Source organism: Eptatretus burgeri, chromosome 4 (assembly GCF_056783735.1).
Source record: "Eptatretus burgeri isolate ZD-2024b chromosome 4, Ebu_testis_v1, whole genome shotgun sequence".
Classification (NCBI taxonomy): Eukaryota; Metazoa; Chordata; class Myxini; order Myxiniformes; family Myxinidae; genus Eptatretus; species Eptatretus burgeri.
This window is the reverse complement of record NC_140964.1, coordinates 13,741,761-13,759,260: the sequence shown is the minus strand read 5'-3', so window position 1 is coordinate 13,759,260 and position 17,500 is coordinate 13,741,761. Positions and strand designations below refer to the sequence as shown.

At 48.2% G+C, this 17,500-nt stretch overlaps 1 protein-coding gene across 1 annotated transcript in view; it reads right to left on the bottom strand.

The window, feature by feature from the left end:
• The window catches only part of LOC147027501 (triple functional domain protein-like), a gene marked incomplete at its 3' end in the record, with an annotated part of 489,834 nt that overhangs the window by 179,092 nt on the left and 293,242 nt on the right, over positions 1–17,500 (bottom strand). The window contains exons 42-49 of the mRNA XM_085876518.1: positions 16,655–16,744; positions 15,573–15,665; positions 14,138–14,188; positions 13,323–13,400; positions 8,809–9,000; positions 7,437–7,617; positions 5,968–6,671; positions 4,579–4,835 (exon numbers count right to left, since the gene is read on the bottom strand). Coding sequence (XP_085732644.1) covers positions 4,579–4,835; positions 5,968–6,671; positions 7,437–7,617; positions 8,809–9,000; positions 13,323–13,400; positions 14,138–14,188; positions 15,573–15,665; positions 16,655–16,744 — 1,646 coding nt within the window. The remainder of the gene's footprint in view (positions 1–4,578; positions 4,836–5,967; positions 6,672–7,436; positions 7,618–8,808; positions 9,001–13,322; positions 13,401–14,137; positions 14,189–15,572; positions 15,666–16,654; positions 16,745–17,500) is intronic.

Below are 17,500 nucleotides of genomic sequence, written 5' to 3'. Positions count from 1 at the left end.
CGGCAGAAATGACGCAGGTTATGTGATTTGAACCTGGGATCTCATATTATGATTGATTTGTTCACATGGGAAAGCCAACAAAAGGCCAACTCAAAGATGTGAGGTCTTCATATTACTTTTCCACGACAGTTCGGCTTTTTCGGAAAGAGTACTGTCGTGTGAACATCTCAAATAGAGAAGCACCTCCACTGCCAGGATAGACTATGTGTGCTTTCTTTTCGATCACGTTATGATGCGAGTGAATATAATTTGGTTTTGCATGAAACCCTCCGTATTTGCGAGGGTTATGATGCTGGAAAACCTTGTGAATGCAGAATTTACGTACATGGACACATTCATTTAATGGGGAAAAAGGTGGTTAGATTCCTGGGTCAGACTGAACATGGTGGTGGGGGGGGGGGGAATCGTAAATGTTGAAGAAGAAATATTAAAATAAATAAATTACAATATCTAGAACAGTGTGTTCGATTTACATTTGATTATTTTGATGATGCGATGATGGTATTGGTGGTGTTGGAGGGGAACACAGAAGGATGAATCATGCCCACTGCCCATGCCAATGAATCATGCCCATGAATCAAAGTGAGGTCGCACTTTCACTTTTAGTCAGCCGACGTAACTTATTCACTTTTTCTCTCAAACCAATCTCTTTCTTCTGCCTCTTTCTAGCAGACCCACCTTCCCTCCGCATCGTATGTTCAGAGGCCACGATTAACGGGAATTACAAAGTTCATGATAACGAATTGAGAAGCGTAGCTCACCGGCCGGGACAAGAGCCATTAACGGTTGGGAGAGGATGGGCCTCAGAAACGGCAAGGTTGCGGTTTTCCAGAGGGCATAAAGGTGGGTGCATCGGGTGGAAGGAAGCACAGGAGATGCCGATAACCATCCAGAAGAAGGCCACATCTCAAATCTGCAAAGCTGCCAACCAAGCCCATACCTCTCCTCCACCCATTGAGCCTCACGCTGTGTTCCACCTGCAGCAAGGATGCTCCGTTAGCAATTTACATTGGTTCCTGTTGTGTCCTGCCAGGCATGCTGGGGTATTTTCCTGTCCTGTGATTTCCGATGTCTTTCTCCTGCCGGATGAGTGAAGGCCTTTAAGATTAGGTAGTTAAGGCTCCCGTTCAGCGTTTGATCCATGGGTGTGTATGATTGGTAAGGGAAAGAGTTTTTTTTCCTCGCATTATTTGCGATTGCTCCTTCTTTATGACCCCCCCCTTCCCCCCGACCCCACCCCCGGCTTGTGCTATTCTTTGCAATACATTTTAAACCTGACTTGGTCTTTAGGTGAATTCTGTTTGTCCTGATGTCTTCAGCTGGTGGTTTAAGTAAATCTGTTTAAATCGATTGGCTGTTGGAGAAGATCGGGTCACATGACCAAGGTTTGCTCGGCCTTACTGGATCGGCCATGTCGTCACCTATCGACGTAGCACTTGACTGGCTCTGTGGTTCCAACGGGTATGGTAGTGGAGATCAAAGGACTTGGAGTTGTGGACTCACGTGACTACTGCCGTCATTTTTACACGACTCGCAGGATTCATACCAGACTACCGGAGTGACCAGCTGACCGTATTAACAATGTTTGTTGAAGTGAAAAGGCTCATTTGTCAATACATTTTGAACTCATCTGCACTCTAGTCAGGTGAGCTTATGCAATTAAGCAGTATCTGTAGCTGAGTGAGTCAGTGAATGAGTGAGTGAGTGAGTGAGTGAGTAAATGAGTCATTCAGTCCGTAAACACTTCAGTCATTATCGCTTGAACCAAACACACAAATTTAATGAAACTTGGCCACAAGCTTCATATCTGATCCCTAACAAAGGCTTATTGACCGCATTAAAATCTGCCCTCATCGAGGGAGTTTATGGGGGGGGTTGACCCTCCCCCCCCCAAATAGGTATTTGTTCTCTTCTCCAAAACTACACACACAATTTTGATGAAACTTGACCACAACCTTCATCACCCATGATGTACCAAAGTTTATCGACTGCATCAAAACCTGCGCTCATTCAGGGGGTCCACGAGAGGGCTTTTGACCCCCCAAAATAAGTGCTTGCTCTCTTCTCTGAAACTACACATAGTTTCAAAAAAAACTTGACCACAATCTTCATCACCCATGATTTCCCTAACTTTGTTCACGGTATCAAAAAATTCAGGGTCTAAGGAGGTCTGCGGGGCGTTTGAGTGACTGTTGCTCTTGATCCAGGTGAGCTTCAGGACAGGCGGTGCTATTCTTTTTTGTGTCCTCAAGAGTACCTCTTGCTGAGAGACTCAACATCATGATCAATATATAATTCTCTTGACTGAGTGTGCATGCTGAGAAAGCAATCTCTTGACAATATGATGGGTGGTTTGCCATTGCCTTCCCAATTAGTATAGGAATTTGGAATTTGTTCAGGGTGCCGGCGATAACTTGCTGACTCTTCGTGAGAGGAAATGTGTGATCTTTAACGACCACCAACAACTTGGGCTGGCAGATGGGTCTTTCGGATTAACGCCCTCCCAATGGACGGTGCACACATTCATGCCTCGCCCTACTTGCAAAACACCAGGATGATAGTTTATAGGTGGGTTGAGATTCAAACCATAGCTCAACAGCTGAAAGATGAGTGTGCATGGTACCTTAGGCTATCCTGGCAGCCAACGCTGAGAGACTACGGTTATGATTATCGGCATTCATTGGAAGGAATGAAGAGAAAGACCATTCTGAACAAAATGATGGTTCCAATAGTTTTCAGGTTCTCCTCGGCAAGCAACTTCCATGAAGTGCCAATCTAATTGGGAAAAGAAACACATTTGTTTATCGATCTTATCAACAATGTTGGCTGTTTCACACCTCCTTCCTTATTTGCCACATCCTTTCTGGAGTTATTTCATTACTACTGAATTATTGCATGCAGAATCCAACTTGAAACATAATTACTTCAAAATCATTCCTGATTCCTCTTCTCAGCTTTCATTCTTCCCTGCACATCCTTTGCCAGCCTTTGTCAGTCCTTCAGAAATTGCCAACATCCATATGACCAACATCTATTTTCATCTTTCTGTGTCCCACCATGATTAGATTAGGGGAGAGTGGGGCAAGATGATCCCTGGGGCATGATGATCACCCTCTCTCACGACCCCAATTAAGCTCGCATTGAACAGTGGTGCCACTCAATGATAGATCGATTAACTACAATTCCACTGTGGCAGGCACATGACGAGAAAAAACGCTGCGTTCGTTTTATCAGAAAAACATCATTTTCTTCCTGAAAAAGAAAATTTTCGAATCATCATCGGTGAGTACGTATTATCTCTATGAATAAGTGTAGTAGGAATGGTATCTGTATAGAGGTAGATCCGTAGCTTATATGCCCATATTGCGTGTATGTTTTGCCTTGCTCATTGCTGTAATTTATGAATGCCAGATGATTTTGTAAAAATGGCAGCGTTGAGGCAGGATGATCGTTGGGTTGTGGGGAAAGTTGATCAGGTGATCAGATGACAAAAATGGTATTATTGAAGGAGACTTTGCAATTACAAAAATAGATGGGGAAAAAGCACGATCAATTCTGTAAATAGCGCGTGTAGAGGCAATCGACGACGATGGATATGACGGAGTCTTTCTCAGCAAAGTACCTTCTCATATGAACTTCGATCGACCTACGTTCATCGTGGACGAGACAGATTGTGGGACTTTTTCCAAGGAGGACATCGTTAAAAAACTACCTCCACCCGAATTTTGAAAGGGAAGCCAGAGAAAAATCAAAGCAACTGGTATTCAAAATTGATCTCAGTCAGTGGGAGTTGCGAATTTAGACATTACGACTGGAACACAAAGATAAATGACATGAAAATGGACGTTCGTATCAGGTTGTGTACGGGACAATGTTTTGGAAATATTATTTGGTATCCCAGATGGATATATATATATATATATATATATATATATATATATATATATATATATATATAATTATTTTCTGTTCATTAAAATTCTAACACATCGCTTATTTCGACTGTCCTCATGTTTCCTGAGGACCATGATCATCTTTCCCCATGGTGATGATCGACTTGCCCCAGGGGTGGGGCAAGTTGAGCATTTCGACCACAAATTTTGAATTGTCTTTTATAGACATTCAATGATCTCTAATATTCTCGAAATTGGGCAGTTACTTGGGGCAAGAGATGGACTAACGAATGGCAATTGAATGGTGTTTGGCTGGCAAATCATCTGACAGCAAAAAGGAACAAAACCAAAAAAGGGACCATCTTGCCCCACTCTCCCCTACTTTGTTACGCTTTCACTTTGCAAGGGTTGTTCACTTGGACATCACGTATGACAACATTTTGCTTGCGTCGGTGTGAAGCTGTCAAACCACCTCTCTCCACATGTACAAAACAGACGAAAGATGGAGTGATATCTGTGGGGCATATAACCTTGGGTGAGTGTATTTAACTTGTGTCATTATGTTGATCAATTCACAAACTTTTTCTTCAAATTAAACCAGCTATTTTGGCAGGAAAATAGATTTAATTTCATGTGAGGAGGGTGGGTAGGGAAGGAGAGGAAGAGGCAATTACAGCCCGCTCACCTCATGTTTGTGTCGTAAGTGTCCCGGTTTGTAACTGGTGTTCCTGCATGGCCCAGCACGTAGCCTGGAATCCAACCCTCAGCAGCAGGACAATCGGGAGTGGCCGCACGAAATACAAGGAACATGTTTTGTTGATTGGTCGCGAGGACTTGCACCACATCGCCCTGGGCCACACTGATCTCGTCCTCACGCACAGCCGAGTATTCCTGGGTGACCAGCATGCAGGTCGGGCTGCTAGTGGTGTCTTCCCCTTGGGACTATGTGGTCACATGTACGAACACAAAAATACATCCATCACAACATTAAAATAGAACAAAAAGTACGATTTCAGGAACTAAGTTTGTTTCCGTAATTTTTTTTTTTTTTTGTACATCGGAGCTTTTGCAGATACCACATCCAGTGCAAAGACAATAGGAGACAAATGAACTTCAAGGACATGTATTACACAATGGACAAATATGCATGATATATGGAAGTTGAACCTGGGTTCCTTGCATCATGAGCCACAGATTTAGATGGGAAAACTATAACTGGCCAACTCAAATTTATGAAGACTAATACACCGGCTCCTTATGGCAGCATAGCATTATGCATCCAATAAAGTTCACAATTGTGGCGTTGTGTTATTTAAAACTGTAATCATTCACGTTTTTGGTTTACAATTTTATTTTTTTAAACTTCCCGTAGGGGTGCCACACAAAAAGGTATGGTAAGCTATATCTATACACCTTAACACAGCGCTTGTCCAAGGAGGAAAATCCCCTTGGAGAGAGGTGATATTATTAATATTTACATTGTTTTGTAATGACATTAATTTTATGCTCGTATTATTGTTGTTGTTTTTACTTTTGTTATTAGAAGCTGCTTTGGAAAAACACCACGATTGGCTATTTATACACCTTAACACGGTTTTTGTCCACGGCGTCAAACAACCTTGAGTATGGGGGCAAATAAAGTTGCTACAACCTCTGTTGTGTGACCTTTAACCCCCCTGGCAAGTTTGGTTGAGATTGGATAAGTAATGACTGAATGCATCATGGTCAGACAGACAGATACCAAATGGCGTATTTTTTTTTTTTATAAGATTCATGCATGGATAGTTTTTTCATTAACAAAATCTTTAGTTCATTCTTAGACTGACACTTTGGTCATACTTTGCAGACGAAATTAACACAATGAGCTACGGTGCCACATCAAGGTGCAACAAAGGCATATTGTGTGGCCTTTTGATCTGACAAACGACGGAGAAAGATTAGCTTTTCTCAACTTCTGAAAGATAAGCTGAGGAAGGTATGAAATGTAACTAATATGAAGTGATAATTAATTAAACTGCAGGTTTTGACATTGAAGCTTAATGAGAAATAAAAAATAAACTCCCCAGAAACACACCTCAGTACTCAGTGACGATTGCTGAGAGTGGTCACTTATCGTGGAGCAGTTACTAAGACGGTCAGAATCGCGACCAATGGTATGCTTGCGAAGGTGCCGTGGAAGTGAATCGTTGTCACTCAGTGGGGCAAACGAGCCATGCCGATTGGCAGGTGACGCAGGGTCCATACTCCAGAAACACCCCTTTGAGTTGGGGCTTGGAGGAGGAAAGGGATGGTCCCAGGAATGAGATCCAGAAGATCCCAGAGAGGCTTCGCGAGGAAGGTGGGATGGAGATGAAAAAGCCTGATGCAGTGGAGAACCTATGGGTGGTGATCCATATGCTGACACTGTCACCTTGTCTGCAGATGTGGCCTCCCTATTTCTGCTGGTAGCAAACAGCTTGCATTCACAATCTTGCACAGATTCCTTCAAAATAGTTGGTTCGGTGCTCATGGGCACCTCGGTTATGCCAGGTGCTGCCGGTGGTGAACCCAGTTGGAAGGGTTTCACTTGGAGTATCGCCAGTTCACAAATGGCTGAAGCAAGTTTCGGAGAATTCAGCAAGATTTGTGGATCATCTGAGCTCAATGGGCTTAGGCAGTCCTCACTGACAGAAGCTGAAGAACGGTAACCAGTTCCTGGAGAAGGCTGGCGCTGATCCACAGTGGTAGAGTTGAACAGTCCACTCTGAATACGCTGGTATTCAATGGGGGAAGTCAATGCTGAAGGGTATACATAGGATTGGGGTAACCAAAAAATGGCAGAGGTTATCTTATTATTATAGCAGGTGCGTCTGTTACAACAAAGACACCATGTACAAATAAATGCAAGTCACATCTCCGACAAAAAGCACAATTAAAAAAAAAAAATGCATGTTATTAAATTAAAAAAAGACATTATAGGTAGGGGGTGGGGGTGGGGGAGGGTGAGATAAATAAATTCAACAACACCTTTAGGCAAGGTTGTCCCCCAACAAAGGCAGTGGCAGCAGAGGGGGTGGACAGGCTTAAATGGGATTTGTATAGGTAGCTATAGATGTATTGGAGACAGAGGGATATGGGGATATTGGTTTGTGTGGATGGAGATAGAAGGATGGTAGGAAGCTTTTGTGTGTATGGATAATGATACTGGCGTTGGTTAGCGCAGGCATGATGTGCCGAATGGCCTCCTCCCACATCAAAGTTCCTTGTGTATCCTTGTGCAAGATCAACCTGCCTTGCATTGAATTCCTCATCTTACATGATATCTTTCCACATGATGATAGTCGGAAAAGAGGGAAGCAAGTTTTGTCACTGAATATAGAACAGCTGACGCTAGTGATTATTTCCAAGTTGAGGGACAGTCAAAGCCAAAGGGATTAAAGTATTCTGTATCATGGCATTTTTCATCAAATTGAGAACAGCTCATTAACAAAACATGGATTCTGGGCCTGACATCTTCACTGGTGAATAATCTATGATCTCTATATTTGACAAGCAATTCCTCACCGTTGAGGAAGTTTTGCTGCGTCTCGAGCATTTCTCCGATCTCCTGCGCCCATGCTCGCCGGGTTTCTGAGCACGAAGCTTGCAGCACGTAACGCTCCTGAAGTCCACGTTCACCACGCACAGTCACGGCCATCTTGCAAGGATCTCCCTCCACATTCTCTTGCAACCCCAACTGGCTCATCTGCAAGGAAGGAAATCTTAACTCCAGGTGCAGTCCAGCTGGAGGCAGGGATGTGAGTTACACCATTGTACAATTAATTAAAGGTTAAAGAACAGCAGCAATCTTTCAGCAGACAGTCCCTTTTGGGCAGGAACTCACTTGTTCCTGGCCAAAATGAAAAAGTTGGCTGTAATTACTAATACAAGGACAAAAAACGACTTCAAAATAGTAACAATATAAACCAGAGAGTTGGTGTCAAAGCCACCCAATGCTCGCCTGTTTATACATTTATCATGTTTATACATGTTTATACATGCATGAAAATGTTCAAGTTTTTGGTGCAAGTTATTTCCTTTCTAATGTTTTTATCTACCACACTATTTTTTACTGATTACAATATACAAATACATATATTGCTTCAAAATTATGTGGATCAGACTTCACTGCAATGCTTTATAAAAAATATTATTAGACTCGTCTTTTAAAAACGATAAATGTATAAACAGGCGAGCATTGGGTGGCTTTGACACCAACTCTGGTTTCATATGCAACACATGGCTGTGGGTGGGTAGCATCATTTGTTGGGGGCACATTAATGCTGATGATGTTAATGTTAATCGCACGGTATCCATCATGAAGAAGAGGCGAGATATCGCCGGCACCCTGAACAAGTTACAGATCCCTGCCCGAACCTGAAGGGAGCACTGCATCGGTGGCACAACTGTGCCCCCTGAAGATGATGCTACCCACAGCCAAGTGCTGCAAAGTAAAGAAGGATAAGGTGGTCTTATTTTATACACATGCTGTACAAAGTGATTGAGGCTCGAAGAAGACCTCAATAGATTACGAGGGAATTAGTATCATGGTGAAAAAGATGTACAGCAGATGAAGAAATGAGAAACGGAACTACCCTCCCCCCCCCACCCCCCCAAAAAAAATCAAAGGGCTCTGGAACCTCGTCTTGGCAAAGGTACACTCGCCAAGCTTGGGAAATGCCAGTTGGTGAGAGCGATCAACCATAGGAATCTAAACCATTGCAGCCATTCAACAAAGAAACCAGCCTTTAACCACCCGACCAAACAGTCAGCTCTCAGGTGATCTCGGCTGTGAATTTGGAGGTGATATACCAGACACTATTTTATAATGTAAATTTGTAAAGTGAGAAATTACGGATTTTCACCTTCTGAAAAGAAATCATCAAAACACAATCACCTTGATGCTGTGCTTGAAGAGGAAGTTTGACATTGAGAAGCCTTTCTTGCGGTCAAGCGGCTCACTGAAGATGAGAATCTGCTCAAAGAGAAACAAGTGTCTCTCCTTGCTGCGGGACAGTAGCCCTGAATCCTGTTGGTTCACCAGGAAGGTATCCTGTAGTAGCAAGCGCCCCTGGGCAGTTAATTTGCCCTGGGTCGAAGTTGGGGAGAAGAGTGGAGGCTGGGAATGAGTTGAGTTGCAGAAGGTGGAATTATTATGAAGGGTTAGCATTATGGTTAGGGTAAAGGTGATGTTGACGCAGGGTATCTGCCCAAAAGGGCACATGTGCAATAGTCATAAAGACCATCACAAGTTTCGATAAATACAAGTAAAGGGAAAGAGTGGGGGTTCAGGCAGAGAGCAGGGGTTCGGGCAGAGAGCAGGGATTCGGGCAGAGAACAGGGGTTCGGGCAGAGAGCAGGGGTTCGGGTAGAGAGCAGGCTTTCGGGCAGAGAGCAGGCTTTCGGGTAGAGAGCAGGGGTTCGGCAGAGAGCAGGGGTTTGGGCAGAGAGCAGGGGTTCGGGCAGAGAGCAGGGGTTCGGGCAGAGAGCAGGCTTTCGGGCAGAGAGCAGGGGTTTGGGCAGAGAGCAGGGGTTCGGGCAGAGAGCAGGGGTTCGGGCAGAGAGCAGGCGTTCGGGCAGAGAGCAGGTGTTCGGGCAGAGAACAGGCGTTCGGGCAGAGAGCAGGTGTTCGGGCAGAGAGCAGGGGTTCGGGCAGAGAGCAGGGGTTCGGGCAGAAAGCAGGGGTTCGGCGAGAGCAGGGGTTCGCGCAGAGAGCAGGGGTTCGGGCAGAGAGCAGGGGTTCGGGCAGAGAGCAGGCTTTCGGGCAGAGAGCAGGGGTTCGGGCAGAGAGCAGTGGTTCGGGCAGAGAGCAGGGGTTCTGGCAGAGAGCAGGCTTTCGGGCAGAGAACAGGGGTTCGGGCAGAGAGCAGGGGTTCGGGCAGAGAGCAGGGGTTCGGGCAGAGAGCAGGGGTTCGGGCAGAGAGCAGGGGTTCGGGCAGAGAGCAGGGGTTCGGGCAGAGAGCAGACTTTCGGGCAGAGAGCAGGGGTTCGGGCAGAGAGCAGGGGTTCGGGCAGAGAGCAGGGCTCCAAGCAGAGAGCAGGGCTTCAGGCAGAGAGCAGGGGTTCCAGCAGAGAGCAGTCGTTGTTTGGAAAAAGAATTAGGGTTCAGGCAGAGAGCAGGGGTTCGTGCAGGGAGCAGGGGTTCGGGCAGAGAGCAGGGGTTCGTGCAGGGAGCAGGGGTTCGGGCAGAGAGCAGGGGTTCGGGCAGAGAGCAGAGGTTCGGGCAGAGAGCAGGGGTTCGGGCAGAGAGCAGGGGTTCGGGCAGAGAACAGGCTTTCGGGAAGAGAGCAGGCTTTCGGGCAGAGAGCAGGGGTTCGGGAAGAGAGCAGGCTTTCGGGCAGAGAGCAGGGGTTCGGCAGAGAGCAGGGGTTGGGCAGAGAGCAGGCGTTCGGGCAGAGAGCAAGCGTTCGGGCAGAGAGCAGGGGTTCGGGCAGAGAGCAGGGGTTCGGGCAGAGAGCAGGGGTTCGGGCAGAGAGCAGGGGTTCGGGCAGAGAGCAGGGATTCGGGCAGAGAGCAGGGGTTCGGGCAGAGAGCAGGGGTTGGGCAGAGAGCAGGCGTTCGGGCAGAGAGCAGGGGTTCGGGCAGAGAGCAGGGGTTCGGGCAGAGAGCAGGGGTTCGCGCAGAGAGCAGGGGTTCGTGCAGAGAGCAGGGGTTCGCGCAGAGAGCAGGGGTTCGCGCAGAGAACAGGGGTTCGGGCAGACAGCAGTGGTTCGGGCAGAGAGCAGGCTTCCGGGCAGAGAGCAGGGGTTCGGGCAGAGAGCAGGCTTTCGGGCAGAGAGCAGGGGTTCGGCAGAGAGCAGGGGTTTGGGCAGAGAGCAGGGGTTCAGGCAGACAGCAGTGGTTCGGGCAGAGAGCAGGCTTCCGGGCAGAGAGCAGGGGTTCAGGCAGAGAGCAGGCTTTCGGGCAGAGAGCAGGGGTTCGGCAGAGAGCAGGGGTTTGGGCAGAGAGCAGGGGTTCAGGCAGAGAGCAGGGGTTCGGGCAGAGAGCAGGGGTTCGGGCAGAGAGCAGGGGTTCGGGCAGAGAGCAGAGGTTCGGGCAGAGAGCAGGGGTTCGGGCAGAGAACAGGCTTTCGGGAAGAGAGCAGGCTTTCGGGCAGAGAGCAGGGGTTCGGCAGAGAGCAGGGGTTGGGCAGAGAGCAGGGGTTCGGGCAGAGAACAGGCTTTCGGGAAGAGAGCAGGCTTTCGGGCAGAGAGCAGGGGTTCGGCAGAGAGCAGGGGTTGGGCAGAGAGCAGGCGTTCGGGCAGAGAGCAAGCGTTCGGGCAGAGAGCAGGGGTTCGGGCAGAGAGCAGGGGTTCGGGCAGAGAGCAGGGGTTCGGCAGAGAGCAGGCGTTCGGGCAGAGAGCAAGCGTTCGGGCAGAGAGCAGGGGTTCGGGCAGAGAGCAGGGGTTCGGGCAGAGAGCAGGGGTTCGCGCAGAGAACAGGGGTTCGGGCAGACAGCAGTGGTTCGGGCAGAGAGCAGGCTTCCGGGCAGAGAGCAGGGGTTCGGGCAGAGAGCAGGCTTTCGGGCAGAGAGCAGGGGTTGGGCAGAGAGCAGGGGTTTGGGCAGAGAGCAGGGGTTCGGGCAGAGAGCAGGGGTTCGGGCAGAGAGCAGGGGTTCGGGCAGAGAGCAGGGGTTCGGGCAGAGAGCAGAGGTTCGGGCAGAGAGCAGGGGTTCGGGCAGAGAGCAGGGGTTCGGGCAGAGAACAGGCTTTCGGGAAGAGAGCAGGCTTTCGGGCAGAGAGCAGGGGTTCGGCAGAGAGCAGGGGTTGGGCAGAGAGCAGGCGTTCGGGCAGAGAGCAGGGGTTCGGGCAGAGAGCAGGGGTTCGGGCAGAGAGCAGGGGTTCGGGCAGAGAGCAGGGGTTCGCGCAGAGAACAGGGGTTCGGGCAGACAGCAGGGGTTCGGGCAGAGAGCAGGGGTTCGGGCAGAGAGCAGGGGTTCGGGCAGAGAGCAGGGGTTCGGCAGAGAGCAGGCGTTCGGGCAGAGAGCAAGCGTTCGGGCAGAGAGCAGGGGTTCGGGCAGAGAGCAGGGGTTCGGGCAGAGAGCAGGGGTTCGCGCAGAGAGCAGGGGTTCGCGCAGAGAACAGGGGTTCGGGCAGACAGCAGTGGTTCGGGCAGAGAGCAGGCTTCCGGGCAGAGAGCAGGGGTTCGGGCAGAGAGCAGGCTTTCGGGCAGAGAGCAGGGGTTGGGCAGAGAGCAGGGGTTTGGGCAGAGAGCAGGGGTTCGGGCAGAGAGCAGGGGTTCGGGCAGAGAGCAGGGGTTCGGGCAGAGAGCAGGGGTTCGGGCAGAGAGCAGGGGTTCGGGCAGAGAGCAGAGGTTCGGGCAGAGAGCAGGGGTTCGGGCAGAGAGCAGGGGTTCGGGCAGAGAACAGGCTTTCGGGAAGAGAGCAGGCTTTCGGGCAGAGAGCAGGGGTTCGGCAGAGAGCAGGGGTTGGGCAGAGAGCAGGCGTTCGGGCAGAGAGCAGGGGTTCGGGCAGAGAGCAGGGGTTCGGGCAGAGAGCAGGGGTTCGGGCAGAGAGCAGGGGTTCGCGCAGAGAACAGGGGTTCGGGCAGACAGCAGGGGTTCGGGCAGAGAGCAGGGGTTCGGGCAGAGAGCAGGGGTTCGGGCAGAGAGCAGGGGTTCGGCAGAGAGCAGGCGTTCGGGCAGAGAGCAAGCGTTCGGGCAGAGAGCAGGGGTTCGGGCAGAGAGCAGGGGTTCGCGCAGAGAGCAGGGGTTCGCGCAGAGAACAGGGGTTCGGGCAGACAGCAGTGGTTCGGGCAGAGAGCAGGCTTCCGGGCAGAGAGCAGGGGTTCGGGCAGAGAGCAGGCTTTCGGGCAGAGAGCAGGGGTTGGGCAGAGAGCAGGGGTTTGGGCAGAGAGCAGGGGTTCGGGCAGAGAGCAGGGGTTCGGCAGAGAGCAGGGGTTTGGGCAGAGAGCAGGGGTTTGGGCAGAGAGCAGGGGTTCAGGCAGAGAGCAGGGGTTCGGGCAGAGAGCAGGGGTTCAGGCAGAGAGCAGGCTTTCGGGCAGAGAGCAGGGGTTCGGCAGAGAGCAGGGGTTTGGGCAGAGAGCAGGGGTTCGGGCAGAGAGCAGGGGTTCGGGCAGAGAGCAGGGGTTCGGGCAGAGAGCAGGGGTTCGGGCAGAGAGCAGGGTGTTCGGGCAGAGAGCAGGGGTTCGGGCAGAGAGCAGGGGTTCGGGCAGAGAGCAGGGGTTCGGGCAGAGAGCAGGGGTTCGGGCAGAGAGCATGGGTTCAGAAAGAGAGTAGGGATTCAGGAAGAGAGTAGGGGTTGGAGCAAAGAGTTTGAGTTGTGGAAATGAGTGCAGTTCCAGGAAAGGATTGGGGATTTGAGCAAAGAGTCAGGGCGGGGGCAAAAGGAGGAGTATGGGCAAAAGTATGGGTTCAGGTTAGACTCGTCGTGAGAATGCTTGTGAATATAAAATCATGCTGAATAATGTTTACCTCAAAACCTTGGAGACGACCCACAGTCATCATGTCGTTACACCGCTTGGGGACAACACACATCACATCGACAGCTTTCTGCACAACAGTGAATTTATCATCGTTAATGACAGACATACAATCTTCAAACTAATGACTATTCGAAGGCCTAAGAGAGGTGAGGATGGGACTTATTTAGTTAGAATTTTGCACTCCATCTGCAGATAATAACACAAATATAAATGGAAGGAACACAGCAATCTGGAATTATTCATAATTATCAGTTCAGGATATTTTGTGCAGTTGATATTGATCAGGGAATTGTAAACTGCAGTGCCCCTTGGGATGTGTGTGGCCTTCCTTTAAACATGGCTGTGAGGCAGCTATGCGAGTAGGTATAAATCTGGCACAAACAAATGAAATATCTTTGCGAAAGAGAAGACAGAAATCCGATTGTCGGTGAAGTCGGTGAGTGAGCTTGAGAAAATGTATTCAATGCTTGAAACAAATCATCAGGAGGGACTTAACTACTGTTAAAATGGAACCATGTTATTATTAATTTGCACGAGGGAAGCCTGGAGGCTGAGGAGATAAAGAAGCGTGAATTTGCTTCCAGCGATGGTCGTGCAATTTCCGCGGGTGTTTAATCGAAAAGGCTTCGGAGTCTTTCCCCTGGAAGGCTCTCCTGCAACCCCACCGCCCCGCAAACCGAGGGGAATTCTGACTTGATGGTTGTGATTTTAAGAGCTTTTCTGGTGATGCAACTTTAACGTTATGTAACACAATCAAGTAAGGCTCAAGTACAAGCAGATCACGACTGTGGGAGAGAGTCTCACCTTGGCTTCTGTCGTATCCAGCCCTGCTTTTTCGGTATACTTCAGAAAATCCTGAAGAAAAAAAAATGCTTTCTGAAATAAAATTTCAGGGTCACAGAATTTCATCGACTCGTTTCGCGGTTTTTCCATCTACTTCTGCATGCGAAGGTCTACATCAAAGCTGGCAGTTTGTATCCAACACCTCATGTGCTGCTGCAGCATGTTTCGTGGGTTGTTTGTCCTTCTCCATCCTCCTCTTTCACTCATATAACATCTACATTCTATCAGGTACGGCAACTCCAAAATAACCCAAATAAGGGATGGACATGATGCATTTGAAAAGGTGAGTTGCTTCTAATAGGATATTCCAGGCATCCACCAGTAGGGACCGCCTCAGGTTAACCCAAGGAGACCACCATCTGGTTGGCGACACCTCAGCACCACCCAGACACGCACGACCGCAATCCGACCCAGGAAGGTTACCCCGTGGTTTTCCTCCCATCATCAAACAGTGGGGGTCCTGAAGGCTTTACCTCAATCCCGCCATCCTGTGAACTACCCTGCGGAGGGCAGCAGCACAGGAGATACTGTGGCACAGGAGCCACAGAGTGAGTTTTCAGATTTCTTTGCGTTTTTGTGTTTTGCAGAGTGAAGGGTTTTACGGTGGCCGGAGTGCAAATCCTGTCACCAACCTCTGAATAAAAAGTGACCCAACTGCAGGAGGACGTCCACAGGCACAGTTGGACACTTGGGCAGATATGGATGGCCGTTCACTCACAAGGAACTCCTCCGCAGACACAGTTGGGCACGAGATATGGATGGCCATTCACTCATTGGCATCTCAAGGAGATGGGGGATGTGCCAGGAATTTGCCTGGGGGATGGCCAGATGGAGGCCCCTGGAGTACCAGTGGAGACTGGAGAGTGGACACAGCGACGCGCTTCTCCGGCGCATGCTCCCATACTTGACCTAACCTGACCTAATAAGACAAAGGCCCATCTAATTATGCATGCAGGGGGAGGGGCTAAAATGAGAAAAGGAAGAGGTGGGGGATGACAAAATAGAAAAAGGATGATATGGAAGTACTGTACAAACATGGAAGGACTCTGTAAAGAAGGGATAGAAGTTTCGGAGTGGATCGGAGCAAGGCAGGAAGTATGAAGAGGGAGGGAAGGTGCTCAAAGATTCTTCCGTATTTCCATACACAATAAATGGATTATGCCATGACTGATCAATAAATATTGGTCTTTCCGTTAACATCTGGCAGTGCAGCAACATCCCAGTGTGCTTTTGGTCAAAATTCACAATGTACTTACAAAGGAAAATAATAAATTAAATCCAATGAAGCTAAAATAATTACACCACTTGCAAGGTGCCGTCTGTTACTGACAATCATGAAAAAAATCACACTTGTATCTCAGAGGTTTGTAGTGAGTCCTTAATGTTGCTAGCTCACCTTCAGCAACAGCTGGTACTTGGTGATTCGCTGCACAGGCTTAATGAGGAGATCATTCAGCTGCAGTCTGTGTTCCAGACGCTGTTTCAGGTCCTTCAAGGACAAGGCAAACAGACATTATTACTGAAAATAAACTACGAGGTGCAGATTTAATTACGTAATCAATTCAACCATTAGTGATTGTGATATCACTTGCTGTTAATGCCAATTCCTGCACCGTAATGTGCGGAAGCTCTTCTTGTCGTGAGGACGTTGGACTGGCATTCCACAAGTTGTCGGATGAAATTCAGCTCACCACTAGCGAATCGCTCCTTGTTGTCATGATTTCTTGCCTCTTCCAAAGTGAAGGTTTCCATGTCGGTGTGAATCTAAAAGTGCACTATCTGAGGCCTTTGGGTTGGCTGAAGCCCAGAACTTGGGTCTTCGTGCTGAATTCAGGACAAAATGAAGATGATGTACAGCTTTTAAAAGAAAGTAACATGACATTGATGATGGGTGAACACCCGAAAGGTCAGTTTCTTCTTGCTTCAAGCGGCAGCTGGCGAACAACAAGCAACGTCCTATTGATTTCCTCCATTGTTCTTCCTGTCCACCGATGCATATCGACGACACTAGCTTTCACCAGCAAGACTAGTTCTTCATTCTACTTTGGTAGAGTTGTAATTTTAAATATTCACAAAAGATCGGAGGTAGAAAAGATGGATGGGTTCAGATGGGGGAATAAATGAGATGGGAGTCCATTACAAAAAAAAAAAGAGGATAAAGAGAACCAAAAGGGTGGAGGTATGCAATGAGCCTGAATTTCCATCAAATTAGTGTTACTTATAAAAAAAATTATTCTTTACATTGCAATGAAAACGGTGCACTTTCAAAGGCTGAAGCAACGGCTTATTGTACCAGCCCGCACCCACTCCCCCATCACCACTTCACAACACTTGTTCATGAATGTTATTTCTATTTCCATAGAGAAGGGAGAAGGCCAAAGTACTTGCAATCATAAAAGCAAAAGATGTATGTATGTATGTGCATCAAAGTAATGGAGCTTTATAATTAATTGAAAACAACAAACAGGACAAGCTCACCTCAAAATACGTTTCAATGTACTCTGAAACAATGTATTCCGATTTTGGTTTGTTCTGACAGTACACAATGTACATGTGCAGTCGCCGTTCCTGGTGAGAGGGAGGTTTGGTGGTGGAATGGGTGTGGGGTCATGAAAAGAGACACACAAGATTGATGTTTTTATTAGCATTGTTCATAAACCCAAATAAGGCAACATTCCAGAGGATACCTGAGCTTGATACATTTTCAACAATATTACTTCATTAACATCCTAATCATATCGAAAATAAAAGATAATTTCCGAGTTAAGTTCATTGCTCTTTCAAAGAAAGTCAAATTACACAATCAAGACTGAAGTTTCTCCATCAACGTAAACAAAAAAAAAATGTCCAGGGAAGGACTGAACACCAAGGTTTCTCAACAGGCCGTCGCAGTAGTGGCCGTTTCACAAATTTAATGAACGATGACATCAGCAAATTAAAGAGACCTCGTTAGATACACCATATCAACGTATTTAACACTACGGTAGGAAATTAATGTGACTTGATCATATACACAGCGGATTTTTTTCTACAACATTAAACATTCATAAAACATGAGACATTCGGAAATCCAAAATTTCAACCAGAAGAGCGACCTTCATCAGGGATTACGTGAGCCATGTTTGCCCTGATCTTGGACTAGCTGAGCAGTACAGGCCTGAAATAGACTGACACAAAACCCTCAAATTCCTTTCTCAATCCATAGGAAACCGGTCGGCGGGTGATCTCCAAACTTACTTCCAAAGTCAAAGGAAAAGCAATAACTCACAACTCCGACATTGCACTGCGTACAACAAAGCAGCTTTAAGCTGTCTTTTCTCCTTC